This window comes from Ascidiella aspersa, chromosome 1, assembly GCF_963924565.1.
Source record: "Ascidiella aspersa chromosome 1, kaAscAspe10.2, whole genome shotgun sequence".
In the NCBI taxonomy this organism is placed as follows: Eukaryota; Metazoa; Chordata; class Ascidiacea; order Phlebobranchia; family Ascidiidae; genus Ascidiella; species Ascidiella aspersa.
In genome coordinates, this window is record NC_139447.1 from 18133310 (window position 1) to 18149256 (window position 15947).

The window sequence follows — 15947 nt, forward strand, 5'->3', positions numbered from 1 at the left end:
TCCACAAAACAGGATTAAATTAGAGTTTGGTTGAGTTATGACTAGATCAGTCCCAGAAAAGAGTGCATTCCAGTTTTACCTTTTTTTCTAGCGGGCGAAAATGTTTACGTTTGCTTTCGTTTAAATTAGTGAAACTTTCATTTGAACCAGTGGTGTATACGATACAACCAAGTATGTATAAACTCGCCCTTGTTTTTACTTAGCTGAGTAATTAAAAAAAAAAATAAGCCGTGTTGTAGCCTTTTAGAAACGGTGACTCAAATTGATGTTTCTTGAAGATGTGATGACCAAAACGGTCTCTTAAAATATAGCCTATACTTCTGTCGCTTTATTATACTAAACTATTTTAACGCGCGTTACGCGATTCTTATACGTGGTTTTTGTGAGGCAATATACAGCTATTCGGTATATGGCCATGTCAACGTGCATGAACATTTCGAACTGGTAGATAATTTCGCCTTTGGCGCAGTCAATATGTCTTCAGACGTCAATATGTCTTCAGATTTCTATGTTTTAGCGCACGCGTTCTAACAGCCACATTATATGTAAGTTACATGTTTTAAGACCCCTTATTAATTTTGGTTAAATTAAATATTTTGCTCACTTAAGTCATTCAATCATATGACTTGGGATGAAGTTAAGTGTCGTCATTTACCACTTTTTTTATAAAATTAATTTAATAATCTAAATTTTTGCGCCTAAAACAAAATAGCTTAATTGTGCTATATTTCGGATTTTTTAGTTAAATTATTTCTCATATACAAACAAGTTTATCAATTTTGCTGGTTTAACGTTTAATTTGTTTAGGCTATCAATGGCATAACTTGAAGTTGACTTGCTCTTAATGACTTGACTTAGGCAATTGATGACTTGGACCGGGACTCGACGTTAGTTTTTTTAAGTACTTGACTTAATTAGACTTCAGTTATTTTACAAATGACTTGACTGGGACTTGAGTTATTTTCTACACTGAAAAACGCATTATAAAACTTTGTGTTGGAAATTGAATTTAAAAGCAACAGCTCGTGGAATGAAAATAGTAAAAAAGAGAGTTTGTCGCCAAAGCTTCGCTGTTATAGGGTACTAACTCTTTCTTTTTACCAAAACGCCGGGTTGTTTTCACCACTGATATATACCTGAGCGTATTATGTGCTTTTTTTATTATTTCATATTTTTCTATCGCCAGTTTTAGTTTGAATCTTTTGATGCGGCGCAGGTTGAAATAAAGATTTTTCAAAGGCCTTTGTTATTTATTTAAAAAAAAACTTACACTGAATCATTTTAGGGGAAACAAGCTTCTAAGCATTAACGACTTATCCTTTTTGCTGACGTTTCACGTACTAGCCGATCCCAACAAATTTTAATTAACAATTACACAAACAATTCTAAGTAATACCAAGCGCAACAAAAAAAACCTGCTGTAACTAGTTAAAAAAAATGTTGATAATTTTTAGTTGATGAATTCTCAAGATATTTTTGTATCATCACTTTTGTATTGGGACTGTCTAGCGTGTTTTCTTGCATTTGCCATATTTCTTTTGCATTTCATAACCGTTGGAGCAAAAATAAACAAAAAGTATACAAGTACATCAATTATTTTGACGGAACAAATAAACTTATATTTCCAGGTATGTAGCCTAATTATAAACAATTTGTCACAAAAGAGTTAGCATTTTCGTGTTAAGTTATTTTGAGTGCTTAATTTTTTTGTTTTAAGATGGATAAAAAACCTCATAAAAAAGAGAAGCTTCACAGAGTTAACGGTATTTTGTCTAACACTGCAAAGTTAATAAAGGTAGTTTGTTTCATATCAGTATAACAAGATGGAGTTAAACGCTAAATCCTTTAAGATAATCGTTAGTACCTATAAGTAAAGTAAAATACATATAGGCCTACATGGCAAATTAATAGGGATGGGGGGTGGGCAATTTCTTGCGTGGATGCAAACGTGGTTCTGGTTGATTATACGTGGTGAAACAAATATTTCATAAAGATTGTTTGATTTTAGGAAATTGAAACGCCATACAACATATACGGACTCACTATGAATCCCTTATTGTACAACATAACAAGAGTTGTTGTTTTATCAGCGTTTTCCGGAGTTGTCAGTGAAATGCTCGGATTTAAACTAAAGGCAAGGCAATTACTGTTTATGTTATTTGTTGACACCGTTTTTTAATAATATCAATCTGTTTAAGTAAAAGTTTTAATACATAAAACGGCAGTTGTATTTGCAATATTTTAAAGAATTCTAACAAGTGGGGAGAGGTGAGGCAAAACAGACCCCAAGGGATAAATCCATTTTGCTGAGTTTTATAAAATACATTTTGATGGTAGGGTACCGTCCGAAAGGTCTAACTGTAGGTTACATCTATGCTAAAAGTAACAACTAAAAAAGCAACCTTCTAAATAAATTAACCTTTTTTGTTGACTGTTTCAAGTGGCAAAATAGACCCCACTAATAAAAGCTAATTTAATTGCTTTGTTGTTTGGAAATGCCGGATCGAGGATTTTTTTGTTTAGAGGCGTGTAAAAACTTAAAAAGAAAATATCAAAAATATTGTCACATGTTGCGCCATAAGGCGACGTCATAATTCCAGTAATTGTAGACATGGTGCCTTGCAGGCTACATTTTTTTTATATAAGTAGACCAAAGCATAGGCTACTGGAAAAACAAAATAGCACGATGCGTAAGTAGCAGAAACTGCCTTATATTTTTTTTATACCAAACTCATTAGTATTTAAACAAATACCACTCGGCCTTTTTTTGCAGGAGATCTTGTTAAAATTTATGATTGACTGGCATTTATGTCAAACTGATCTAAACATAAAAGGGCGCTATATTCAGAAGATGTGACAATATTTTCCCCACTGCAATTTCGCTTTAGTAGTTCTGCTGGATCAAGATCAATGTATATTCGTACTATGTATAGGTCTAATAACCCTATGGTAACTACTATTAGATCTAGAACAGGGGTGCAAAATCTTCGGCCGTTCACAGTAAATATTGGGCACATGTTTGAGAAAACAAGAGTGTTGGCGGCCGTACGTGATTACAAACTTTTTGTTCACTTTATGCAAAAATTAGACTTCGGAAACTACTCTAAATTTTATGTTATATGCTAGGAAGATATATGTCTCCATTTGCCGGTTGTCCGGGCACCCAAGATCAGTGTGGAGTAGTGATGCAAATAACATTGGAAAATATTAACATAATTTATTTTAATAAAAAAATCAATAAAAAGGTAATATAATAGCTGCGTTGGATTGCAAATCATTGCTCAAATTAACTCGTGCAATAAACTGGTATTTGATCGGCACCGACACCACCTTAGTATCGGCTGCAATCCGATATTATCCCAACCCTAATTTGGTTGTAGTTAATTAAGTATATAAAAAGTAAAAGTTTTTATACTTTGTTTGGCTATTCACTTAAATAGATCAATGATAGTTTATGACGCGTGCAGACTTCCTGGCCAGATAAATAAGATTTCGCAATATGTTTTGCCCATTTTAAGCCTTTTACCTTTTATATGTGTCCACAGCTTTGCGCAACAGTGATTCCCTACAAAATGCAAATTCTAACAAATATCTAGTTAACGCAATGTTTGCTGTTTGAACAAACTTTTATCGTCTTCGCACCTATCCAAATTATGAAACAAGATAAACACAACGTATACCTTTTTCGATTTTTGCAAACTTTTACGTCATTTCGGTGCAGCCATTTAGTTATGCAGTTAATATAGTAATAATATTTTCCTAAGCTTAATGCATCAAATCTCCTAAAAAAACTCTTGGCATCTTCAACCAACTTATTTACCTCATTCGAGAACAGCATGTTACTTAAAAATATATAAATTATATAATTTTTTTTTTTTTTGGGGGGGGGCATAGGATGTTGTAGTTAAGAACTGAGTAAAATACTGCGCCTATTTTGTTTTAAGCAATATTTAATGTGAATGTATTTCTTTAAGCAGATTTATGTTTAGAATTGACTTTCAATTATCTATATAATTGCAAAACTCTAAAATGCAAAATCCGATAAAGCTTCACTATAGCACTCATCATCTTGTGCAGCCCTTTATTATTGGGGCGCCAGGCTACAAAAATCTCGCAAAAGGGGCGCTGGGGGAAAAATGGTTAAGACCCAGTGGTCTAGTTTAACCAAAATTGCACTTTGTAGAGTTAATTAGTCCCATGACAAAGTTTGCATAACGCCTTTGGGAGACGGGGATGGGTGCGGAAAAATGTGCGTACATTTTAAAGGGCCTAAAAAATGTAAAAACAGTGCGCACATTTTTGAAGACACTTTAAAATGTGGACACATTCTAAAACAATGTGCGCACATTTCTAAGGCATTTTAACATTTTTGCGCACAATGTGCAAAAAAAATCTCCTGTTGGGTGTTTGGGATAAATAGACTTCCTAAAGGGGCCCAAACCATTGTAAAAATGGCTAGAAGTTCGCGCGAAACGCGAATAATCTTTGAATTCAGATAGTAAAACCCTACAAAAAGCCGACCTGACAAATTTGCATGGCTCTAAACCGGGTTAAAATCAGGGAGTCAAACCATTTAGCTTTTCCGGTTCAAGCTCGGTTCGGGTTAACATATTTTTGTAAAACCGGTTTAGTTCCGGTTTTCGTTCAAAGCGGCTTAAACATTTATTTTTGAAATTATTTCAAAACCGGTTTATAAAGTTCTTGCGTTAACCTAAAACTATGGAACCTTTTATTGTTTATTATAATAAAATTTAATTATATTTTTTTCTTCATGAAGTGTTCACAAAGAAGGCAATTGCTAGTTTTATTCCAGGGGTCATCAAACTTTTGTTAGCCACCCGGGACCGTGGCTTGGCAATTGTAAAGTTTAGAGAATGCGGGCAGGATATGCAATTTTGATTAACCTTATATTCCGTTATTATTATAAAACAATAAGGAAAGGCAATACAAATATTTCAAATTTTTTCATTATATTAAAATTTCACAAAAATTTAGGTTAGTTTTGGCATCGGACAAATGTTAGTATCATTTGAAAAATCCCGATCGCGGAATGTGCATGCAGTATATTTTCCCGCTCTTGTATAGCATTTTTTTACCGGAGGTATTCGGAATTATCTCTAGAGTTAACTTTCAATAACTCTCTAACAAGTACTTTTGTAACAGAATATCCCTATTGCAAAGACGTTATTTATTCACAAAAAAAAAAACATAAAAAACATCAATACCCAGATTAATTTGGCAGATATTGCATCATTTTGTTGAAAGGTTATGAAATGGTGTAAGAAAAACACATTCTGAGATCATATTTCGTCCTTTATCTAAAATAATCTACCTAACATTGATATTATATACATATTGATAAAATGAAAAGGATACCTCCTACTTACAAGTTCTTTTAAAGTTCCGTCATGCTAGGACAGGGATCGCCGGGATCGGCAACCTATTCAGCCGGCGTCTCCTTTAGAACATGGCCATTCCCAATATTTTTTTTAGGTATAACTATGCATAAAATGCATATTGTTCGCACGTTACGCGAGCATCACGTACGTTTATACATTTGGGGTGTTTGCATTTTGATTCTGTCATAGGGTTAAAAGTAACCACTGGACTCTAGACAATGCTATCAGGCCAAGTTGCATCTTTTTTTACCAAGATTAAAACAACATATATCCTACAGTATAAAACAGCCAACTACCTTTTTTAGCTTGGGCAATGTACCTTTATTATGTCTTAAAGGCTCTACCGTACTATAAACGTTTTTATGATATAGGCTACTAAACCTAATTTGTACTAGTTGGCATTCCGCCTAAGTCATAAAAACCTCGAAACATAGAGGGTGGGTTGATTCGGTTGCCGCCATACAATCTTGCGTACCGGTATATAAAGATCAGGGGCGCCCGCAGAAAATTTTCCAGGAGGGCAATATGAATATATAGGGAAGGTGGGGCAAAACGAATTCCTCACTTCTCTCGTGAACGAATATTACCAGCGTTAACAATTTTTACTTAACAGTGACTATCGTCGAAAAAACGTTTTTCGACAAAAATCAGGCCGATTGACTTTTAGACAGGCCAGGGAGGGGTGAACGTGTTTGGGGGATGTTAGTATAAGGATAGTAGGCCTACAGGAAAATTATATAAGACATTTTGCAAAAGGAATAAAATTACTTAATATAGGCCTATCTTTATTTTATGTCTAAATCAATTTTGCAGGAAGGCCAAACAATCATAAATTTTAACAAGATCATAGAAAAGATCGATTGAAAATTGTTTTAATACGTAGAAAAATATTAGGTAGTTTATGTACGCCCTATTTATAACTATATAAAGCGCCATGTATACCATTACTTGAGTTATGACGTTACTTTCTGACGCAACTAGTGAAAATATATATTTATGCGCTCTTTAAACAAAAATCAAAAAAAAAATTATGCGCTCCTTAAACAAAAATCCTTCATCCGGCCATTTTACACAATAAGAAAATTAAATTATCTTTTATTGGTGGGGTCCGTTTTGCCTCGTGCAAAAATCGACAAAAAAGCTTATTTATTCAGAACGTATGCTTCTTTAATTTTTTGGCATAGAATTAACTTACCACAAGACCTTTTGGTTGCTACCCTACTGATCAAAACACTTTTTGTAAAACTCGGAAAATAACATTTATCCCTTAAGGGGTCCGTTTTGCCCCGCCTTGCCCTACCATTTTAAAAAAATGAGTTATTGGGACATAGATCCGTCCTTGGAAATAATGTATTTATATTTATTACAACCAAACACATAAAAAGTCGCCCAGGTATGTATTTTAAGAAAAATGAATCGCGGGCCGGATAAAGTTGCTTGGCGGGCCAGGTCTGCCTTAAGGGGTTCGTTTTGCCCCGCCTTTACCTGCACATAAATTAAACTAAATATTACAATTATAAACAATAAGAATAATCGCATTTTGAAATTCCAGGGGGGGGTATCCCCTCGTGGGGGCGCCCATGATAAAGATGACTGGTCTTTTCTACATAGCTGTGGAATAACCGTAGGACTAATCTAATTTGTAGTGTGCTTAGTATAATAGGCCTATGCTTCTCAAACCGTGTATCTCGAAAGATTACTCATAGGCATATAGGTTAGCATGCAAGACTTAAATAAACTATCCTTCGGGAAACTGATAATATTGTGGAAAGTACACCTTGACAAAATATACAACAACCACAACACGGCCATTTAACAATTGTTTTCAGGTTTGGAAAATTAAAGCTTGATGAAGTATGAAACAATCTGGACTGCTGAAATTTGCTGCAATAAACGTTAAAAGTGAATCAGATGCAGTGTTTTAATGACTTATGTAGGTTGAACTGAAGAAACTTGACTTCGAAATTGAATGAAATGACCTGATTTAATACAGTAGTTTAAATTTAGACTTTAGAATATGACTTGACTTAAAATGCCTTGGATTGGACTTGGTAAGTAAAACTGGGACTGAAGTTGTTTTCAAGCAATATAAAATGCTTTGGCCATTTATTAGTCTGCTTCTTATACCGCAACATTAAAACGCCTACATAACTCTTGATAAGGCCTCAGTCGAATCCCGCATGGCCCCTTTTATACTTTCCTCTGAAGATAGCAATGGCGAAGCTGTGTACAAATGCTATTGTTATGTTTTAGCGATGGATACGCATGTCTGCTAAACAGAAGTAGAAAATAATGTTCGCCTAATGTTACATTCAACTGTTTTTTGTGTATAGCAGTTCGATGTTTCAGGGTTAAAGAGCCAATAAAATGTCACTCAAATGTATGTTAAATACTTTCCCAGTCTACCTAGGCTAAATAACCCTTCAATTAAAAATGCCAAGGGCTGGTATGACCGAAGAATATGCTCTTTCTGGCATTCAGTGACTTTTTAACACAATAATATAAAGTAATAAAAAAGTATGATATTTATTGGCAAACATTTTACAGGTGAAAACATTTATAAAAAAACACAAATATTTACAATACACAATTTTGATATGTATAACCTTTCGAGATTAGGAATACTTCATATCTTTGGAATGCACAAATAAATGGAATTTTGAGATATTACATAAACCGTTAAATATACTATGCAATGGCTAAAAATATCACCAACAATTTGGTGTGTACACACATGCATATGTACAACATTTTTTTGCTGGTCTCACAATGTCCCATTTTTTGTGTAACTTGCCACTGCACCTCTAATTCAATTGGGCTTAAAATATTTAATTAAATTAAGTGTTTATTTTTAACCACTGGTTAAATGAAAAGAATACAAAAGACCATTTATATGAACAGTTAATTTATAATGTTGTCAAAAATTTACAGTGAAGTGCACAGCAAGTTGCCAATGGCGTGGTGGATATTCAAGAGTGAAAGAGTAGATACATGATAATAAACAAGAAACATATAATCTGGCAGTGAAAAGGTCTAAAAACATTTTTAAAGACATGCTCCAAATATATGTTTGTTAGAACAGAAATTTAAATTACAATGTCTTATAGATACTGTTTTGCTGCTTTCAACTTAACAGAAATTTAGTTGTCCAAAACATCAATAGCCACCTAAACATAGTACAATTTGCGAACAAAAATATAATATTTTAAGCATAAAAATCAACAAAAATCGTAATAACTAAGAGTTACACAATCAAAACCTGGAAGTCAAAGAAATAAAAAAATTTATAGTTAGTGACATCCCACCTTTGCAAAAAAGAAAACATGACCACATATAAAGTGCAAGTCTTAAAAACAATGCTTTTGCTGCCAATCTGTTTCTTGTTTATTATCAGGGAAAAAGGCAGTTAACATAATAAAAAATAGTTTTAAAATCCAAGTTAAGAACTTGAATGCAAGTGCACTATCAGAACGTATTATCCCTATAATATTGATCAATAGATCATTCATAAATGTTATCACAAAAATGTGATTCCTGGGAAAATGTCTTAGTCGCATTTACAATAAAGGACTAAACAAAATCACATTAAGCAGTATCTTAAATATATGGTTTATCTTTAAACAAAATAATATAGCCAAAGTTGTCATGCATTCAGTTAAATTGTTTGGCTGTAATATGCCATACATGTCCATAAACAATATAGATATTTAAGGAAATGTTTATGCAAAATGATACATCTACACATTACCAAATACTTTTGTTCCCCATTACACACAAAAAACATGAAACTCTTCAACAGACTTTTTCCTCACACCAGGATTTATGGCAATAGAGTAATTAAAAAAACTTGTGAGACAGCTTAATTCAATGCAGAACTGACTGCTATATTAAATACTGTTTACAAGACAACTTTGGTTGTAATATTAGTGTTAAGGATGCCATATGAAGGCAGGAAAAAGAAGACTGGTGATTTTTAAAATTCCATACAACTACCTTTCAAAGCCTTTACTTGGTGTTGTATATCTAATATCAACATTATAGTAATGATGTAAAATATTGAGTTAGGCTACAGTGCTGTCTGATTTTGCCAACTATATACAGGTTAGAGTTGGTCATTAATCTCCATGTCAAAACAAAAAACATAACATCTTCAAAACAACTTCATAGTTTTAGTAAAACAGGAAGGCATAACGAAGCATGACAACTTAACACCAGAAAAATATTTTAGTGTCTGTAAAATTTTTAACTCTTAACATTAGGGTAATTAAATAATAAATATACACATAAAATGTACTATTTAGAAATGGTGCAACTACTCTTGTCAAAATGCTTGCTTTAACTTTTCAGTATTTATCATAATATTTTAAATGTGTTACCAAAGTGTTAGTAAGGTTGATTCAGGTCAACTCTTTCGTCAGACAACACATTTTCTTACATTGCACCATCCCATACTAGTTGTAGTAGCTTTTGAAAAACAGAAAAAATAAACAAACTTAAACAAAAAACAAGCATGGTATGAAGGTATTTTCCCTAGAAAAGTATTTTTTTTTGCAAAAAGTGGTATAAATTGATTTGTTAACTTGCCTACTGTGTTTTTACACTTATAATTGAAAGATATCTTTCTAATTTTACAATTAGTAAGTTACAGTAGAATTTCGTAACTGAATGTTTAAAAAAACTATACATTATTTTGTGTATGTAAATTTGCATCATTGTGCTGAATTTGTACCATGTCAGAGTTTTTGCATCCTACAGTCATCGACTGTGGTACAAGTGATTCTTTTTCAGTACTTTGTTGTGATATTTCCTGAATACTGGTAAATTCTTTTCTTTTTGGTATCTTGTCAGGATTTTGTTTCTCGCATAACTTTAAATTGATTTCCTGAACACCTGACCACAATACAATACTATTTCAGTAAAAGCAATATTCAGAGACACACAAGTGATCAGTCAGTGTAACTGTTGTTCAGTGTTTATATAAAAATATTATTATTAAAAAGGAAAATACATTTTGATTTCGACATTTGTGGAAAGCACCCTGGCAACTAAAAAATTGAAGCATCATTAATATATGTCGGCAACTAAAGTTAAACAATAAAAATTAGCATGTTAAATTCTTCAATGTACCCAATAGCAGTAAAATAAAAAAACAGCTCACTTTGTGTCAACCCTTGACAGGCAGCATAAATTAATTACTATCTGGTATTGTTTTATTCCTTACCAGTTGATTTTGTACGGTTTTGTACACTTAGCAAAGCCATTGCATTGCAAGTTTCATCATCATGTCTTTTCCTCAACCATTCAGTGTAAGATAAATCAATATTAGTTTCCTCCAAACATTTCCAGTGTTTCACTGTAATATTTAAATGAAAAGTGATCTATGTAAATTTATATAATTGAGCTCATATCTATGTCCGGACGTTCACATTTGATTTTATTTCTAATTTATGGTTTCTGCCTGATTTCCTTTTAGTGTCGCATAAAAATGTGTTTTATAAATTTTGAAAATAATCAAACCACATTTAGGGGCTCAGGAAACACCCAAAGTTACCTTGCTAACTTTGCTAAAATCAAGGCCTTTCCCTAACAGGATACTTTCAGATTTTGTTAACATGGAAACCTTTAATGTCTATACTAAACAAGGGTAACAAGGGTAAATAAAGCATTACTAAACTCTTTTCTTTTTCATGTTAAATCATATTCCTGAAACCCTAAACCCCTATTTCCTCATTTTGATGGGTGTGATTTAAACAGGGGAAAGAGAAGTTTTTTTGGAAAATCCAAGTTCAATCGCCGTCGAGATTCAACAGCCTGCAGCAAGCTGTCCTGTTGTTGAGAATCGTCAGATAATTAACAGCATTTTCAGTGCTTAATTTTACCCCTCTTTTTGTGGCCTCCAGGAATGTGGGCGAACCAAGGGCTTAATCTGGTATAACTGTTTACTTTATGATGAAAAACTGGAATGTCTTTGAAAAAGTTTTCCGCTTTTGCAGCTGCAAGAAGTGGTAATTGCTGCCTTCTTGTCGTTAATCATTTCTTGATGAATACTTTAACAAGATGCCTCAAAGGAAGCTCAAAGGAAGCCTTCATGACTTTTTTTGCATTAAATATAACAGTTTTAAGACAAAATAGAATATGGAACAATGCTAAAAAGTCATTATACCTTGTTAGTTTTTCCAGAAAAAGAGTATTTTACCACATAACTTCTGAACACAATAACATTTTTTGACAATACACAACTTGCCCAAACCACCTTGCACTGTGTGCTGTTGATGATGGGATACCTAACTTTGTGTTGTGGCACCTAGTATAGACAAGTGTTTTCCAGTCCGTTCTTTGTAGTATCCTCTTGAAGAGAGTATGGTTTTATCAGCTTGTTGGCAACTTGGTGTACTTGGTGTTTTTTCGTCGTTTTTCTTCACTGTATATATACCTCTGCAAGGTTACAAGTTTATATGCCCTGATGAAGATTACCTGGGTAGGTTATCGAAACGTCGGTACAGAATAAATTATTGTCGGAAGAACCCTCTTTATAATTAATATAATGCCTGGCAGCAACAGTATATTCATTGGTGTAACCAGGTTGTTCAGAAGCAATTATTGCAAGAGCCTCTATGTTTCCAAGGCGATTTCAAATCACCTCTTCATCCCGAAGAATTGCAATATCATGGTTCGGTGAATTTGCTGAAACCTCACTCAAAATGTTTTGTGATATTTTAAATCTGTTTGCAAGCCTAAGCCTACGAGTTGTTGATTTAGACCAGAGGTTCTTAACTGGGGGGCACCAACCAATTACATTTTATTGGTTTCATGTTGCATTTTTTGCTAATAATTTAACTACCTTTAACATTAAATATAAATCGCTGTTTATATTTATTGATATGTTGCCTGGTGGAGCTAACTCTACCTTTAACATTGTTTACTATCTTTTCAAAATTTCTCGTTTTTTGGGGGGAGGGTACATTTGCTACTTATTATGGCCGTTTGTGCTGTGATTAGTAAGAACAGTGTGATATGGTCAATGGAGACTTTTGGTAACACATTTAGGATTGCACATCCTATCCGAAACTGTGTTTTTGCTAACTTTAACAACAGAGCTGCGCGAGCTTTGCGCAAACCTGTCGTTCATCAATCACAATTGGTTAGCACAGAAGAACTCGGAATTTTTGCGATAAATTATATGTTATTTCCTGTATAGTCATTGGAGCTTGTCATCACACCTTTTGAAACACGTTTTAGGCAATGTTTACTTTTGGGCTAGGGGCAACTTTTTTTACATCTTTTTTGTGCAGCCTTAAAACTGTGGAGTCAATGTCCTCACAACATCTTGATGAAACTCAATATATCGAACACAGGCAATTTTTTTGTGTGCCCAATGCGCCAGGTATTAAACTTTACCCAAAACCAAATAAATATTTTTTTTCACATTCCGCTCGATTATGAGTCAACTTTTGTATTTTCATGTTGTTTTCACTGATATGTAATAAAAAAATACTGCTTTTAGTATGATAACTAGACGAAATACCCGGCGTTGCCCAGGTTAAAAAGAATAGGGTAACACTAATTTACGGAATGATGAATGGTCGGAACGCTCACAGTATTATTACTAAAAATATAATAACACTTGACCCACCTTCACCCAAACGCTAACCCCCACACTAAATCAAATATTGTGCGTTGGTTTAATAATTGTTTTAACGGGGTAACACTTAAATTAGTGAGCGTTCCGACCATTCCGACCATTTATCATTCCGTAAATTAGTATTACCCAAAAGAATATTACCGGTTATTCGTAAGATCTTCGTAAATGACATAAATAATGCAAACATATTTTTTTTAAATGTCATAACAAATTTGCTTGCCTAAACGTTTGAACTGAGTGTCGTTTGAACTGAACTTGGACTATCTTTTACTTAAACTCTGCCTAACACAAAAACTTCGAAATATGCCTATATTAAATTAACTAACGCTGGGGCTTGGCCCTGGGATACATGCTTAAACACAATCTTAGTAACATTGTACCATGTTGAAATTTGCATTGTAACATTTTGTGAATCGCATCGAGTGTGACGTAACACTGTGATGCAACACATTGTAAACAGAAAGTGAACATTTCAACAGTTTTCCAACAGTGAGGTTTGAACTCACGACTAATTTACGGAATGATGAATGGCCGGTACGCTCACAGTATTATTATTAAAGATAATAACACTTGACCCACCCTCACCCAAACGCTAACCACCACCCTAACCCAAATATTGTGCGTTGGTTTAATAATTGTTTTAACGGGGTAACACTTAAATTAGTGAGCGTTTTTTTAAATGTCATAACAAATTTGCTTATGCCTAAACGTTTGAACGGAGTGTCACTACATAGAAATTTCAAATCATGTGATGTGAAGTCGGTTAACTATAGCGCACAACACTTGGCTAAGCATGCAATACATCTTTTAAGTAACGAAAACCTGTGACGTTTGTCAATTGAGAATAACCCTCGAACGTAAAACTTTAGGTTGCAGCAGCAATTGCTTAGACTTGATTAAAAGCGTCATGTTTAAGCAAATACGTAATCCCGGTGCTAAACTGCTTTAAGCGCAGAAAAATCCTCATTGAAAAAACAAATGCTTACTGTTAACTACTGTTATAAACGCAATATTTCGCAAACTCTGCTAAGTATTGCGTGGGTAAACACGTTGTAAGGAGTCATTAGGCTTTGGCCTCAATCACTATCGCTAACAAACGGCTTAAAAATAAAAATTCAATTCTTCGTAAATTTGCGAACTCTACCTAAATTTTTCGCGTAAACAGGCATCAATAAGTTCCTAAACATAATAGTCTTAGTTGGAAACATTACAATTTTACTTTATGAAGGAAATGTACTTATAGTTTTATTTTTTTATTTCCCGGCAGGTAAATTAAACTTGGACTATATTCTACTTACTGCGACAACAAACGCGATATTTTGCAAACTTTGCCAAAATTTGGCATTGTTAAACTTAAGTCTTTATTTGGAACGTTGCACACGTTTGTTACCGGGGGTCCACAAAAACTTCTCAATATACCTATATTAAATTAACTAACGCTGGGGCTTGGGATACATGCTTAAACACAATCTTGGTAACATTGTATCATGTTGAAAATCGCATTGAGTGTGACACATTTCGATTGTGATGTAACACAAATATATTGTAAAATGACTTGGCGAACATCTTGCCACATTAGTTGAAAACATTAAAATTTTGCTTTACTAAGGAAATATACTTACTTTTATTTTTTTATTTCCCGGCAGGTAATTGCGCTTAAAAAAAAGTGTTGCGCGGATACCTTAAACTTGGACTATCTTTTACTTAAACTCTACTTCTAAATATACCTATATTAAACTAACTAACGCTGGGGCATGGCCCTGGGATACATGCTTAAACACAATCTTGGTAACATTGTACCATGTTGAAAATTACATTGTAACATTTTATGAATCGCATCGAGTGTGACGTAACACTGTTATGCAACACATTGTAAACAGAAAGTGAACATTTCAACAGTTTTCCACTAGTGAGGTTTGAACTCACGACCATTGGTTCACGAAACCAGTTCTCTACCACTGAGCTAAAGCGGTGCAACATTAAATTGCTCGAAATTCATATTATAATCATCACCTCCTGTGCGAACATCTTACATCTCACAAACTTTCTCTTTTATTATGTAAATTATTTAATATCTTAGGAGGACGCAAGGCATAGGCAATTACCAAAGGGGGCGCGGTAGAAAAAAGGTTTATAATTTTACCAGCCGCTGGATCGCTCGTGAGGTGTCTGCCATTGTTTGTCAAGGCATGGATTAGCCTGTTTGTGGGTAGTGGGTTATCTAAAGTGCATCACCCTATTTGTATTGGTTGGTTTGTGGCATGCTTGTGTTTTCACCAGGCCATTGGATAAACAAAAAACATACTATGTGTTGTGGAATCGGGTTCACTCATAAACTTGATGGTCTTGTGCACAAGTGCTTTTCAGGGTGGTACTTGCTTATTCGAAATAACGACACACTTTTGAATGACAATGGATAGCATTTTTTTTGCAGTACAGTAAACACTTGTTTAGCTTCTGATTTCTGTCTTTATTGAATTTGAGAATAAACATAGCGCAATATAAGTAATTGCAACTTGGATTACAGGTTAGAGTTTTCACTTAGTTGTTGGACCAATTGCAAGGGCTGGTGTGTGTACTGTACAAGTTCTTCAGTAAATGTAAAAGTGTGTACTGTTCCAGAAAAGGTTGAAAAGCACTGCCGTAGGCTACCTATGATTGATAACGGGAACTCAATAGTAAGCCTACACTGTTAAAATAATAGTCTTGAAACTTTCTTCCTGGTTGCTGATGTTTAAACATTCACTGTTAACAACATTCACTAATATCTACAGATATTTTTTTATGGCAATTAATTGACATTCTCGTAATAGTGATTGGTATGTAATCGTCGTCTTCGCGACCCCCAGAGAAAAGGCAAACGACCCACACGGGGGTCGCAACCCCCAGGTTGAAAACCACTGGTA

General features: G+C 34.0%; 2 protein-coding genes across 2 annotated transcripts in view; one reads left to right on the forward strand and one right to left on the reverse strand.

The window, feature by feature from the left end:
* The window catches only part of LOC146168140 (protein PHTF2-like), a 30870-nt gene extending 23621 nt beyond the window's left edge, over positions 1–7249 (forward strand). The window contains 4 exon segments of the mRNA XM_083386223.1: positions 1455–1628; positions 1718–1795; positions 2009–2134; positions 7229–7249. Of these exon segments, the coding sequence (XP_083242349.1) occupies positions 1455–1628; positions 1718–1795; positions 2009–2134; positions 7229–7249 (399 nt within the window).
* A 652-nt stretch (positions 7250–7901) lies between these two features.
* LOC146168141 (histone deacetylase 5-like) overlaps positions 7902–15947 on the reverse strand; it is a 69488-nt gene continuing 61442 nt past the window's right edge. Inside the window, exons 21-22 of the mRNA XM_083390862.1 lie at positions 10621–10752; positions 7902–10289 (exon numbers count right to left, since the gene is read on the reverse strand). Coding sequence (XP_083246988.1) covers positions 10078–10289; positions 10621–10752 — 344 coding nt within the window. The 3' untranslated portion in view covers positions 7902–10077. The remainder of the gene's footprint in view (positions 10290–10620; positions 10753–15947) is intronic.